The sequence below is a fragment of the Perna viridis genome, chromosome 11, assembly GCF_037379345.1.
Source record: "Perna viridis isolate PV_CMFRI_1.1 ecotype Kerala chromosome 11, ASM3737934v1, whole genome shotgun sequence".
Lineage (NCBI taxonomy): Eukaryota > Metazoa > Mollusca > Bivalvia > Mytilida > Mytilidae > Perna > Perna viridis.
In genome coordinates, this window is record NC_142455.1 from 16,206,390 (window position 1) to 16,221,371 (window position 14,982).

Here is a 14,982-nt window from a genome sequence, read left to right on the forward strand (position 1 = left end):
TTTTTCGTTTTTTTTTTTTGCACCATGAAGCATCTCTTCCATATATACAATGGATTGGTATTCAATTCATCATCCCAAGGTGAACGTAAGCATAGATAGACATATCTCGACTCTTTTGCAAAACCGGTTGATTCGCTACTCGCTAGTATCACCTGGTGTTTTCCTTCCATGTTAAAAATACATTGATCATGGAGAGGAATGTTCGATAATACGTTAGACTAGTGTTGCTTTATCGTTACACCTTCATTAAACAATCGTTTCAAGTTCGATCAGCTCATATCCAACGCACTTCAATATGCAATAAACAACTATATAGCGCACGTGAGCGTGTGTATAACGTACCTCTGACGTTTGTCCTACATGTGTCTTAAAGACTTAAAACAAAACATGCTTGATCATCATGTAAATGTTAAGTATGTTAAAAATGTTCAACAGCACATGTGTCAAAGTGTGTGTTTCATTTTTAGTGACACTTCACACAACATTGTGTTAGAAAAAGTCCTCACATAGCACCAGCAGAAACATGCATGTCAAAACCCAACCGATTTAACAATATAGTTTCACTCAATGATGTTTTTTTTCTATTGGAAATCTATTTTTTAAGTAACCAATAGAATGGTAGAAAAATGAAATATTTTGACAGAGTTTTCTGCCATTAAAATGTTCAATTTCAGGGTAGTTCAGTGAAATCATAACTCAATCTACCAACATAATATGAAAAATCGTCTCCTATTTTCTTGATTCAAATGAAGCAAATAGTCAAATTAAACATTGATAACGTTGGGTTTTTGCATACTATGTTTCACCCTCTGCCTGATTCTTACACAGACTGACGCTTAAGAAGAGTTCATGGCGATGATATTAAAAAAAAATGATTTTGTCTGCACCACTTGGTCTTCTGTTGTCCATATGGTGTTTCCAATGATATTTCCTTGACAGTACCTTCAGGTTTGCTACTCTTACTCGTACGTCGACTGTATACATGTTTGCTTTGATTTGAATAAGAAAATATGATGGTACATGTAAGAACATTACAATAATGAGAAATAAGTCATAGTAAAAGCAGTAAAAAAAAAACTCGAAAGGCTAAGGACAATCATTGGAGAAAACAGAATCAGTATGCATTAAGCAAAAAATGGGCGGGAACGTATACAAAAAGAAGATATATTGAACTACTCATACTTGGTCTCGTCGTTATTGTAAGCATAATTGATGTATGTGGATTGTTTAAAGAGTAATCAAGGGAACCAAGGTTATAGCGGTAATCAAAAGAATGCAATCCAGGGACAAAGACCAGACATGGAAAACAGACATACACAACAAAGAACATAAAGTAACTAAAATCATACATTCAAAGTAACAAAAGTAAATGAGCAACTCGGACTCCACTAAAAACTGGGAGCATGGACCAGGTGACATATTACAAATTATGGAATATACATTTTTAGCCTCTTCATGTAACCGTTTTCCTTCTGGCTTAATTCTTAGGTAAACTGTTGTGAAATTCAGATTTTGTGTGGTTGAAATCTATTTAATCATATTTAACCATGAGATCGCTGAATTATAATTTCTGACTTTGGCATTGATAGCATATGATGTTAAAATCTAAATAAGTTCTTATATATGTTTCACTATCAATTGGTTATATATTCACCTCACTAAAACGGTAAGCACTATTATCTAAATCGAAAAAAAATCATTTGGTCAATTTGTTTTAAAAAAAAAACTATGAAAATATGGAACTGTCGTAGATTAGAAGGTCTCAAACCTATTTCTATCATGACAACATTTCTTATTATGATAATTTCACACTGAAGAATTATCGGGATTAAAGTAAGGAAAAGAAAGTTTTTTTTATAATTCGATTTGAAAGCTCGGTAAATTAGAATCAATAGAATTCTGGAATCTAGAACACTTGGCATAAATAATCATACGGATCTCTATTTGACTGTTTATTGGTACGTCACTAGTCAAGACATACATAAAACTGAATAGAAAAATTATCTCAATAAGATTGTTACTCTTTATTAGTTGTATTTCATGATCAAGTATAAACAATTTGTTTAGTTTTACATTCTTTGTGTTGAATTATTGAGATAATTCCAGACAATAAATTCATTTTCACCGTCGTAGAAAAAGAACTTTATTTGATAAAAAAAACATGGTACATTATATTGTACACATTGTAAACACGTCTTTCAATAAAGATTGATATAGATATCTTTTTAATGTAATCTATAACATATGAAAACAAGGGACAGCCATGACAATGGGTTTCCAAATAGTTATCATATTCCCACGAGATCAATAATAAAAAGAGAAATCAAGCGAACCAAGGTTATAGCGGTAATCAAAAGAATGCAATCCAGGGCAAAGACCAGACATGGAAAACAGACATACACACCAAAGAACACAAAGTAACTAAAATCATACGTACAAAGTAACAAAAGCAAATGAGCAACTCGGACTCCACTAAAAACTGGGAGCATGGACCAGGTGCACCGGTAGGGTAAGCGTTCTCTGCTTTTCTAGAAACACCCGCCGGGTTGCTCACAAAAAGTCAAGTTCGGGGTAGACAAACCTTTGTGAAAAGAATGAACGTGTTAGGTGATACAGTTTCTTTAGTATTGGTCAGTGAATTCTAGAACCAAGAAAACTGCTTTGTGAATGTTAAATAACAAAATATGTGATAGATAAGTCAGATCATGTTAAATGTTAAATATATTTCCGTTACGATATATACATTAATATGGTTACTCGGTGAGATGTGCGTAGGTTGTTCTTATATGTACTTTATAGGAAATTCCGAATAACCGAACTTTAAAGCAAATTATGAAGGGGAAACGATATGCACAAATACCGAAAAAGTAAATATCATTATACAGACTACACCAAGGCGGTTATTCTTGTATTGTACATGGAGATGTTACTTCTTGTGATAGGTGTACAACATATTGAAATTTGCAATATGTATGATTGGTATTATTGTATTTACAATATATTTCAAATGTATACATTATACATAAATAAAAAATTGTCGACTTAGTCATACCGATTTTTTGTACGAAGTTTATCAATTGTTTCGTCATCGATATAATATCTTGCATTAAAACTTCACAAATAAGTTTAATGTATTTTGTATGAAAGCCGAATTTGTAATCTTATTACATTAAATGAAGTAACAAGCTTATATTTTGTCTTCATTAAACATCTATTAATTCATGATATCACAAAGATCTGCTTTATTTTCTAGAATAATAATCACGACAACACTAACTAGATTTTAACAAACACTTGTACATTTATCATGATCAACAGTGAGAATTGATTAAGCCGTTTTGTGGTTTCACATGAAGTAGTTGATATATATATTTTTACAAATTTTATGGCGAGGGGTCTTAATTAACATTAAGTCGTAAAACAAATGATATAGTAACGAAACCGCTTTTGGTCTTAAGTCTGGGATCATTATTAATCCAAGTATTTGTAAGATGAATGTTAGTTTTGTAAAATCTGAAGTATGGTAGTAGAAAGCAAACAAAGAACCAGGATATCTTTTTCACTCAAAACCTACACCAACAGTCGATCTACTAATCTGCATTAAAATAAGTGTTTCCGTGTATGCGGTTTGAAACAGCTTGCTTTTTAACTTGGTAGTATAACCATTAACTTATCGCCAGATTGCGAATTTAAATTAAAATGAAGCTTATCTAATTAGTAGGGTTTTTAAAGTTATACTTATTTTTACCGCAGACAAACATTTACGAAGATAGACTTTATAGATGTTGAATGACTAAATTCCACTGATTTCTATACTTCATTTTGATTTTTATAAATTATTTCCTCTATTGATTAAGATGGTATGATCCAGTTTTGTTACCCTTTAGATATACTTTGTCATTAGGGTTCTGTGAGTAAATTACTTTGTTTAAAAAGAAGCATTAGTAGTAAATTGACGTCTTTTATTTACGATCAGTGATTTGTCATTTAATGATTAAAGCCATAAAACTAATAGTATAGGGAATGCCTAAAGGTTGATGCAGGTGGTTTTATTCAACATTATGGCTAAATATATTTAGATTAATTTGATAAAAACTATTACAACATAAGTGCCTGAAAACAAGTTCGGTCATCCTACAGACAAATTTTCCACTTTAAAAAAAAATTTTCTTGTCTATAATTAAGATTTTGTAACACATGTATGCATGTAAAACAATTGATTTGTGTTTTTTTTTATTTTCAACAGCAGATCTTGTTATTTTCATGATCAACTTAATTCTATTCAAAGTATTTTTGTTCATGCTTCTTTGTTATTTGTTTCTTATTTTAAATTCTTATCTTAGTTGGTATAACCGGGCTGTGCATTTAAGTATTGACATTCGTTCCTTAAACGGTTTTGCTAGTTTGACGGCTCTACAGGGAACAATTTTAATGTTTGCTTCAGTTTGAATTAAGTGTTCCGAATAAAATGTCTATTAAAGCAATTTACAAGGCTTTTCCTAAAGTATTATATTGTAAATGATGGAATTATCGTGATGTTTTGTGTCGACGGAAATGATTATTTCTTAATTCAGACCACATTTTTCTCAAAAGAGAAATTATTTTCGCAGCAACAATATCCTAGTGTCGGAAAACTATTACTGTTCTAAATTGGCATTTTTCAAGATGCATTATTGCAAATCAAACAATAATGCTTTGTCTATAAATCGTTTATTCACATCTTGTATCATTGCACTTTATGATAATAATGGTTATTATACAGTTTAATTGTAAATCGTGATGATATTGCACGAGTTTTTACACGGTTTTTCAACATTATATAGATAATTAGAATATTTTTTTTTAGTAGTAACGTTGAAAGAGTAATGAAAGGAATCAAGATCTATTGGAAATCAAAAGACTGTAATCCAGGGACAAAGATCAGATTGGGAAAACACACACACACACACACACACACACACACACACACACACACACACAACAAGGAAATAAAACAACCGAAATAATAAGCACAAAGCAACAAAAGTAAATGAGCAACTCGAACTCCCATTAAAACATGGACCTGGTGCACCGGTAGGAAACGCGTCTTCTGCTCTTCTAACATTCAGGGAGTTGCTTTTCTAGAACTTTCTGACTTAAAGAAGGAAAACCCTCGACTCAGCTAAGAGGGGGTCTGAACTATGTTTGCATGAAAAAGAATTCTTCTTAGTCAAAAAGATCATTTATTGAAAAATCATAAAACATAATAACAAACTAAGACTAGAAAATAACAAAATATTTACAAAAAAGAGACTACAATACTGTTCATCAAAATATTGTTACTAAAAAGCAAAGGCGGGGACCAAAAGCGCTACCAGATGAGAAGCATAGCGAAACATATTACTATGTCTTAACCCTAGTATCCCTTCAATAATTTGTAACCAACGTAGTACAACCAGCCGCAGTTAGGTTAGTATGTGGTCAGTTTATGTGTTGCGTTCAAGTCGAAAAAAATGCTGAACGATCTTTTTATAATCAGTTGTATTTCAGCTTATATTTGGTATTGTTTGCATATTGACCGAATTACAACTTGAAATTAAGATTATCACTCAGAGTTGTATAACTCAAAACCGCCTGATTAAATGCATGCTATCAATCATATTCAAGAAAAGATGTCATTATCGTAAATTTTCTTGATTTGTAATTTTATTTTTATCGTAAGGACCGATCAATCTTACAGAGTTTTCTTAAACATGTTACATGGAATTCATTAAAACTTTGATATCAAGATCCAACAGTCGATTTTAGAAAAAGTCGAAAATGAAACATTGATTGCAATCATTAAGCAATTTCCATCAGTAATAGGATATTGTGTACATTTGATGGATTTTAATCACTGAAACTAATCTTGAATAAGATCAGGTACCTTTGTTTCAGTTTGTCATTTGCAAATTAAAACATATCAAAACAATAGACTGGGAATAATCTTTGTATTTCTACGGCCTAATTATGTAGACTTATACAACTATATTTTAGAATGATATTGCATGGCGGGTTATGTTTGTGTGATTTCGAGGCAAACGAAAAAAAATAGCAAATAAATTTTGATGGATGGTCACGAAGTCCTCTAACATTTGTTGTTTTATTTATTTTGGCGTTTTCAGGCAACCCGGAAAATCTCCAAAATTAGCGCGAAAACTTCCCGGTAAACGGTATATTAAAAATCGCATTATTTCTGCACATCATAGCCTGATAAATTTTCTAATTTTATTTGATTTTATCGTTAACTAAATCACTGAATTAATTACATATGATCTCAGTTGATCTTGCTGTGTAAATAGGTTGTACATATTAATGGGGAATTGGAGACACGGGACGTGACAAATTATGTCAACACAAAACGGTTAAGTCTGGTTGTAAAACAGATTATTTTACTTTAGCACATATTGTCTATATATATGACCATTCAACACAGATATACTATCTACTAAGTTTAAATTTATAATAATGCTTTCAGGAACTGAAAACATCTGTGTACATCAGTATCGCTTGCAGTGCTGTGAGCATAGTTCTTCTGTTTCCAGCCATCATTATCTTTCTGCGATACCAGTAAGTATTTCTAAACACATCATACATTCATTACAATTAAAAACTAGTTGAAAAATTGACAGAAAAAATGGCTTCTCTTACAGTAATACAGGTGAATACAGTGAATATTCTTACTCCTTTTCACACTATTTGTGTAGACAAAAACGTTTTAAACGTTATCTTTCAGCTATGAACGTATGTTTACAAAGGAAATTATTGCTTCATATGAAGTTACAAGATTGAATTGGTAGCTAAAGTAAATAGACTTTTACAGTTAAAACAATTCTCCAGTAATATGTAGCTTTTGTATTTTTTTTTTCACTTAAAACTAGTTTAGTTAATATTTTCGTGTTTCCGTGCTTCAGGAGAAGCGACGAAATAATCCTTTCTTAAACAACAAACCACTTCGTGTTGTGATTTGTACTGAAATAGAGTATTTTAAAACAAAAAATAAAAGAAAGTGATTCGATATCAAGCTTCTTGCTTTTAAAAGAATAATTATTGAATGAATGAATGATAATTCTTTAGTGAAAACGACTTTGTTTATAAAGAAAAATCGAACAATTGTCATACTGTGAATTTCCTGTTATGAAGGAACACTAAACGACCGGTCAAAGAGTCAAACTTCTTCACTTGACGTTCCAATCAATAAACCTTTGTGTACATCAACATATGACTGATTCATTTGTATGTCTAAAACGAATTTCTCTTATTTAAACAGAAACGTGGTCAAAATAATAGTTTAAGAATCTTATTTGTCATTCTTACATTATTTCCTTCCGGGGATTTAGCTTTGACAATACGACTGGATCCGCATTATCATACTATAATATAAGAATCTGCCATGATTTAATTCATTGTAATTTGAAGTAAACTGCCCTTTTTAAACTTCCTGAAAATTCTGCTTTTCATGCAAATATGGAAACTTGAACGAAGTATCAATACCTAAACAAATATACAAAAAGCGTTACGTTGAAATAGTAAAACTGACAAGGTTCATTCTGTTTTATTATTCCATTTTTATTACACAGAAAAAGAACAAAATTATTGCCATGATAAGATGTTTAATTTATTATGTAATAACACGAACTAATGTAAACAAACGTTTACGTATTTTTGAGAGTTGAGCGAGAAGAAAAGAGAACGCGAAAGGAAAATATATTTTAGAGAGTGTTGGACGCAATGTTAAAAAGCCGCAAAATTGGCTTAGCATACTAAATCGTAAAAACAACTAATTGGCCTATAGTAGCTATCTGTTATTTGTTAACGTTACTTTGTTTGAATGTATTACGCTCCATTCATTCAAACAATCGCTAGAAAAATAAAGATATTATCTATTCATGTCATATTACATAACGGCAACCATTATTATGGCAACATTTATTTTTTTTCGAATGTAAATGAAATTTTTGTACATGTGTAACGTTAAAATTAAACCGGTAGTTTGAGAAATGGGCGGATTTTGTTTTGTCTTCTACACGCGCATTTATGTATAAGTCTCTATCGTAAAGTATTAGTTACATATTATATTTTGTAACAAAAGCAAAACGTTCAGTTGCTTGTCCATGACAGAAAACAAATAAGAAATAAGAACAATGATAAAAATAATAATTGAAGAAGTCTATTAAACACATTATTAAGTAGCACTCCAGCTAAGGATCATGCAAAATGTGATTCATTGGTAAAAACCCTACATAATTTTATTTTGATATTTTGTTTGAAATGTAATAGAAACAGAAATTAGGATGTGGTTTTTCATATAACCCGTGCTCTTAGGAGATACAAATTATATATAATGCACTGTAGATTTCAAAATTAAGGGAGATAACTCTGTAATTTGCGCTCAAATACAATAGAATCGACTGGATTTTCAATGTTGATTATATCCTAAGAGCAGGCAGAATCACATTTCATAGACCCATAAAATGACTTAATTACAAAAATAAAAATATGTAGCCTTTTTTAGGATGTATCATATTTTTCAGATTTTGCATGATTCTTATAAAGACAGCTTCTTAATAATTCATAAACAATAAATCGTTCAAGAGTAATAATAGTATATAGTGAAAGGACTGTCTCAAATATAAATGAATATAATGTCATTTATGATATGTAAGATGTATTAACAATTAATTTTTTTCACAGCTCTTTACGAAAACAATGCCGAATAAGACTCCATACTCACTTCTTCCTTGCCTTGTTTATGAAAGAGATTGTATCCATGTTATGGGATATTCTTGTTACGTATGACAGATTATCAACGGACACTATTTATACCACAACACTGACACGAAACCCGGTACTTCTTATCTTTATTACGACTTTAAAAAAATATAAAATAAAAAAAAATATGTGTTTCTAGATTATTTTGTTGCATAAAGTGAGCTTGTTGATTGATTGCATTAATCATGGCAATTCTGGTGTGAAAAAAAAACCCACCAATTGATAGTTTTTGATAGTAACTTGACTACTTGCACCATCAGAATCAATGAAAAGAAGCAAGAATTTTAATATCACTTTGGTAAATTGAGATATTATTTCATAAAACATTGTAAATGACAATATCAAGGGCAGATAACTCTGTCAAAAGTCTTGTTTTTCTAACATTCTATTATAAAATTTCTGAGCCAATCTAGTGATGCAGAGATCAAATTATGGTCTTTTCAAATAGAGAAATTATCATGAAGTGACATTGTATTGTCAGAACAATGGGGTTTTGATGTGCATAATTCAGATTTTCCCCATTTTACCCGATTCTTACGAATACTTACACTTTACAATTATTCTAGACATTCTGAAAATTCAAATATATAGCGTAGATCATAAGAACTGCATGTTTTGATGAATTAAACTTTAAGCATAAAAATTGTCCCGCAACTATATAAAGAAATAATTAATGTCAACAAAGAAGAAGTGGGAACGATAAATTTGCCAAAGAGACAACAACACTAATTAACATTAACAATCAACAATAGAATTAATTGTCTTTCATTTTCAATTCATTCTCAAATGATCTCTACGCTTAAAAAAATCATCAACTAGTTATTGGACAAGCTTGAAATAAAGCATAGGTTAATTTCTTTTTTTTTTGGACACTTGCCATAACAATGCAATCAGGAATAAATTTACTCTAAAACTAACTTCCTATATCTGATGTCCATTGCGCATGTATCTTTACAGCCATGGTGCAGATTCTTAGCATTTCTAAGAATCTATTTGACAAGTTGTACTTACTCTATGATGTTCTGTGAAGGATTCTACCTCCACCAGTTACTAAGCAATGCATTCTCACCACCAAGTTCACTTATAGGCCTAACGATATTTGGTTGGGGTAAGTAAAGAAAGATATTTTGCTCACACAAAATTTTACAATAGTAGTGATGCTTGTGTAAAATACACAGCTGTGTGAAGATTTTAATGCTTTCTGCAACTTTTGAAAAATTAAGCCACACCATGTGAAAATTAAACACTGTAAAATGATAAACCAATCATACTACCATGCACTTAACGGCCACTGTTTAAAAATAAGTTTTATATTCTGTAAAACTGTGTTTCTTTTTAATTATACCTTATATTTTTTGGAGTTCTTTTTTTCACGTAAATTTGAATATCGAAATCTATATAAAATGCAGATTCAAAGTTTAGGGTCAATTATATCTGAGATATCAAATATTATGTCTTGACTTGTAGATGGTTGCATTTCGGATGTAATTATTACATCTATAAATGTTTTAGGTATTCCCTTGTTTGCAGCTGTTCTATATTCTATAATCAGAGGGTTGTATTCCAATGAAAGGTATGTTTGCACATCGAAATTTCCTTTTCTTGAATTGTAGGTTTATTTAAAGTTTTTGTAGTACATGAACAGTTTTTTTCTTATTGCTGTTGTGATGCATGCTGATATTTGTTTTAAATGAACGAAAATATTAATAAATTCTTGCCAATTTTCGAAGGAAGTATTAAAAAAAGGAGTCTGTATTATTTATGACAATATTAAGTGAAAAACCGAAAAGTGGCAAACCACCGCAAAGATCAAGGTCATTTTCGACGGAAATGGTGGGTTAAATTATATACCTTTGTATAACATCACACCAAACCTCCCGCTTCTATCACGGTTAACTCTTTCTGGAATATTAAAATACAAACCGACAAAAAAATGACTACGGTCAAAATTGGAAAAATTAATAGTAAAAATGTATTGACGAAACTAAAAATAAATGAATAAGAATAGTAGAAAAATATTAGAAAAATTAGAAGTAAAATAAGCTTTGAATTCGTGGAGAATTTGCGTCAATTTTAATACGAATATAATAAGATACAAAAAAAATATAAAGAACATAAACTTATTGACACTCCATCATCTTTAACATGTTTGTCAGAACAAGAATATTTCTCAATAAGTTTTGGGTATTGAAATATGTTTGGGCAGCGTATGAGACTAATCTTTTATAATCTTCGTCCAAATATCTGTCTCTCAGGAAATAATTGCGCTTTAAGATTTCAGAAAACTGGACATATAGACACCATATGCAAAGAATGTTTGTATATTATTGGACAAAAAAAGGGAATTTATAATTTTAAAAACAAGTTGGTCTCTTTTGTCATACCTTTTTGTCCTGCATTGACACCTGTCGTCAAATTCAATGGTAAAGGTATAAAAAAATGACACAGAGGACGCTCCATCAATATTTCTTTTTTTTTTAAATTTAGATTTTTAAGGGACGCCATTCTCCAAATTAAGCAATATTAATCGAGAGAACATCGTCATTGTATCGAAATGTGAAAATTAACGTTTTTGTCTATCACAAGATTCTGATTAAACTCTGATTCACATGAATGAAGAAAGAGACCGGCTTGGAGAAGGGTACACTAAATGTCCGACGGAATGCCAATGGCTTCGGGTCAGAAGTGAAAAATATGTTTTCAAGAACAATCAATAGCAACTCTAGCAACCTGTTGCTCGGTATAGCAGCTTTTGTATTTTTGTTTTGTAGTTGTTGAAATATATAAAATCGTAACCTAAAGCAACAAATGAGTAAGAAGTCCAAATCTTAAAGGAGAAGACCATGTTATTGTATAAGTCATAAATATCAAAACTAATCTATTGCATATTCATGAAAATCAAATTGAAACAAAATAATTTCCTTGTCTTAATTAATTAATCGAGATTTATTAGGAAATTTGAATGATCGGTTGAACTGTGACGTCACGTAGTCGGTTTGTAAAGTGAATGTAAATAGGTGATTGAATACGATGTCCGAAGAAATCGCAAATTTGGGACTTTCGCCCTATAAATTCAACCCAAAATAAATAGAAGAGAAGAAGAGATTAAGGCACAACATGTAAGCAAATGTCAGACATCATTGATTCAGTACATCTAGAAAACAACCAAAAAGCTATTTAAGTTTATCCGTAAACATCTGTGACGTAGATATTTTCTGACTGCTTATACAGGGAAAGAGTGCAGGAAAATTTTCCTCCATTTTTCCGTTAATTTGACCTATCAATGTCATAAAGAGGCAAAATTTACAAACACTTTGATGGTTATTTTTTGTTGTTATCAGGTATAATTAATTGTTAATACGTTTTTGTCCTGCATGTGCCATACCTTATATACATTTTACCCGATTCTAAGACGGAGAAGTACTTCAAATAAAACGTTAAAATGCCGAAATTTCGAAACTCACTAGTTTTCTCTCTAAACGTTTAGCATTGCTACCCTCAATTACAATGATACCGTACGCGATACTTATTTACATATATTGTACTAGTTTTTTTTAATTATATTCACCTCTTTCTGTATTCTTGTTTAAAGATATTTCCCAATTCAAAATCGTAATTATTTACTCGCTACAAACTTTTTACACTTCATTTTACAGTTGTTGGTTGGAAAATTTTAAGTCTACTGAATGGATATTTTACACTCCGAACCTGGGTTTTATTTTGGTAAGCATTACAACTTACACCATTTGTTTATCACACTTGTTATAGCCCTTGAAGGGAACTGAATGATATGACCAATGATCGCGAATCTTGACATTACTTGAACGAGGTTTCCGAAGTAGACTTTACAAAATGGGAAAATGAAACATTTTCTCAACAAAATAAGGTAGCAAATAAACAAAAAATGACATCAATAATTTAAAATGTTATTAATGTGACTAATAACAAAATACACACTATTAATATCAAAATGAAGGATGACAAATAATACCGAACTAACTCTACACAATAGTCAAATGGCAATATGAAGGCAAATACCGGAAAGTTGAAAACAACTGCAAAGATCCTACTTTGGTACAGGGAAATCCGATAGAAATGCTTGCTTTCAAGTACATAAATAAAACATTTGTTTTAAGAAATCATTACTACTATATTTGAAGAAATTTTATATATGTTACAACCTTTAAAGCTGTAGTAACATATATCACTACATGTACAATTAAAACTAGTATTCTACCTCGTATTTTTTTTCTCTCAGGCAAACACATTTTTCCTGTGTAATATTGTCAGAATATTGCTCACTCAAATACAATCCCACCCAAATGAACCCAGCAACTTCAGGTAATAACGATATCAAATCATTCTGCAACCAAAGTATTTATTCAAAGTTTTGTTTTTTGTTCTTATTTTTTAGTTAATGAAAAAGCTTCAAACGATAAAGATCGTTGTAATCATTAATATATTTCCAATCACCAAAACATCTTAATTAAAGTAATTAATCAATAGACCCTTTTGTGGTAAGTTGACGAGCATGCTTAGTATACACATCCGCGAGGTGGAGCCTGGGTAGAACAAATGCATTTTCCTCGCGAAAGTGTGTAATAAGAATGTTGTATGCATGTTCATCGACTATTCTACAGCTAGCACAAAAGAGTCTATCGAAATAAAACAAGTGAATGGGAAGTAAACAAGAATAAAGGAAAGTAATTAAATGATTTATCATGAGTATTATCATACATCTCTATTTCAAATAGATAAAACAGTAATTAAGCGAACCAAGAATCTAGCAATAACAAAAGAATGTAATCCAGGACATAAACATGACATGGAAAAACGAACACAAAAACCAAAGACCATAAAATAACCAAAATAATACATACAAAGTAACAGAAGTGAATGAGCAACTCGGACAACACTAAAAACCGGAAGCATGAACCAGGTTCACCAGTAGGGTGAGCGTCCTCTGATTTTCTGGAATCAAAATATTAAAGAGTAGAAATGGAAAACAGACATACACAACAAAGAACATAAAGTAACTAAAATCATAGATACAAAGTAACAAAAAGCAAATGAGCAACTCGGACGCCACTAAAAACTGGGAGCATGGACCAGAAGCACCAATCGTTGATCTGTAAAAACATATTTTCTCTGACATTCCAGACGAGCAGTGAAGGCAACCTTTGTGTTGATACCATTATTTGGTGTGCACTTATTCGTTAAAATATACAGGGTTCCATTGTCGTACAAAGGTGGACATGAATATGAAAGATTCACAATATGTTTAGACAATTTACAGGTAAAGTAGAGAAAAAATGATGTAAAGACAGTGTACACGTTAAAGCCAGGCAGTGGGATGCACATGACAAATTTTATATTCAAAATGTTTTTATCTATTTTATAACGTATTTGCATCCTTTATCAAAGTTGAATGTTAGTTTTTGATTAACTGCAACGGTTAAAGAGAAAAATAGATAGAAAGCACTGAAATTCATTAAAAACGGGAGATTCTCTTTCATTTTGTGCAAAATTTTGTTGCTTTTTTTAGGGAACTGAAAATAATTTTTTGAGCCATCTATTGTTGATTGTACTATTGGACATATCATATTACATTGGGTAAAAAAATAGTGGGATAAAATTAAATAGGAACTGTCTGGTTTCTTAATGAACATCTCATAAAAAGTTAACGTCACTTTTAAACATATAATGCAATAAAACTTTAAAAAATTTAAAATAAAGCCAATAAGATTGAAGAATAAAGTTATTTAAAAGAAAAAGAAACAAATGAGACATGACATGACCGTCACAAAACTACAATATCACATAAGAAGTCAACATTTGCATACATACTTTTCAAAATATGATAAATGTATGTATTCCTGATAAGTGTATCCATCCAGTTCAGCGCATTTGTGTACCGTTTCGAAATGCATATAACCAAAATACAAGACATGAAATTAAAAAAGATACAATTTACCACTATTATATAGAGCTGCGTGAGACCAGACCATCATTCATAGATATTTCTATGCTTTGATTTTGCGTTTTACGAAGTAATAACCTTAAGATAGTGTACCCATGCAACCCAAAAATTCTAGAACGTCTTCTAACAAATTTGAAAGAAAAATCTACGTGCAGTTATTGAACATTTTAGACTAACAAAATTCCTATTTTTTTTTCTAGAAATATGGAACA

General features: G+C 30.8%; 1 protein-coding gene across 1 annotated transcript in view; it reads left to right on the plus strand.

Moving 5' to 3' along the window:
- Positions 1–14,982, plus strand: part of LOC148603126 (calcitonin gene-related peptide type 1 receptor-like) — a 29,690-nt gene that overhangs the window by 13,242 nt on the left and 1,466 nt on the right. Inside the window, exons 5-11 of the mRNA XM_088552261.1 lie at positions 6,497–6,588; positions 8,713–8,866; positions 9,748–9,898; positions 10,303–10,363; positions 12,447–12,513; positions 13,049–13,131; positions 13,951–14,086. Of these exons, the coding sequence (XP_088408387.1) occupies positions 6,497–6,588; positions 8,713–8,866; positions 9,748–9,898; positions 10,303–10,363; positions 12,447–12,513; positions 13,049–13,131; positions 13,951–14,086 (744 nt within the window). The remainder of the gene's footprint in view (positions 1–6,496; positions 6,589–8,712; positions 8,867–9,747; positions 9,899–10,302; positions 10,364–12,446; positions 12,514–13,048; positions 13,132–13,950; positions 14,087–14,982) is intronic.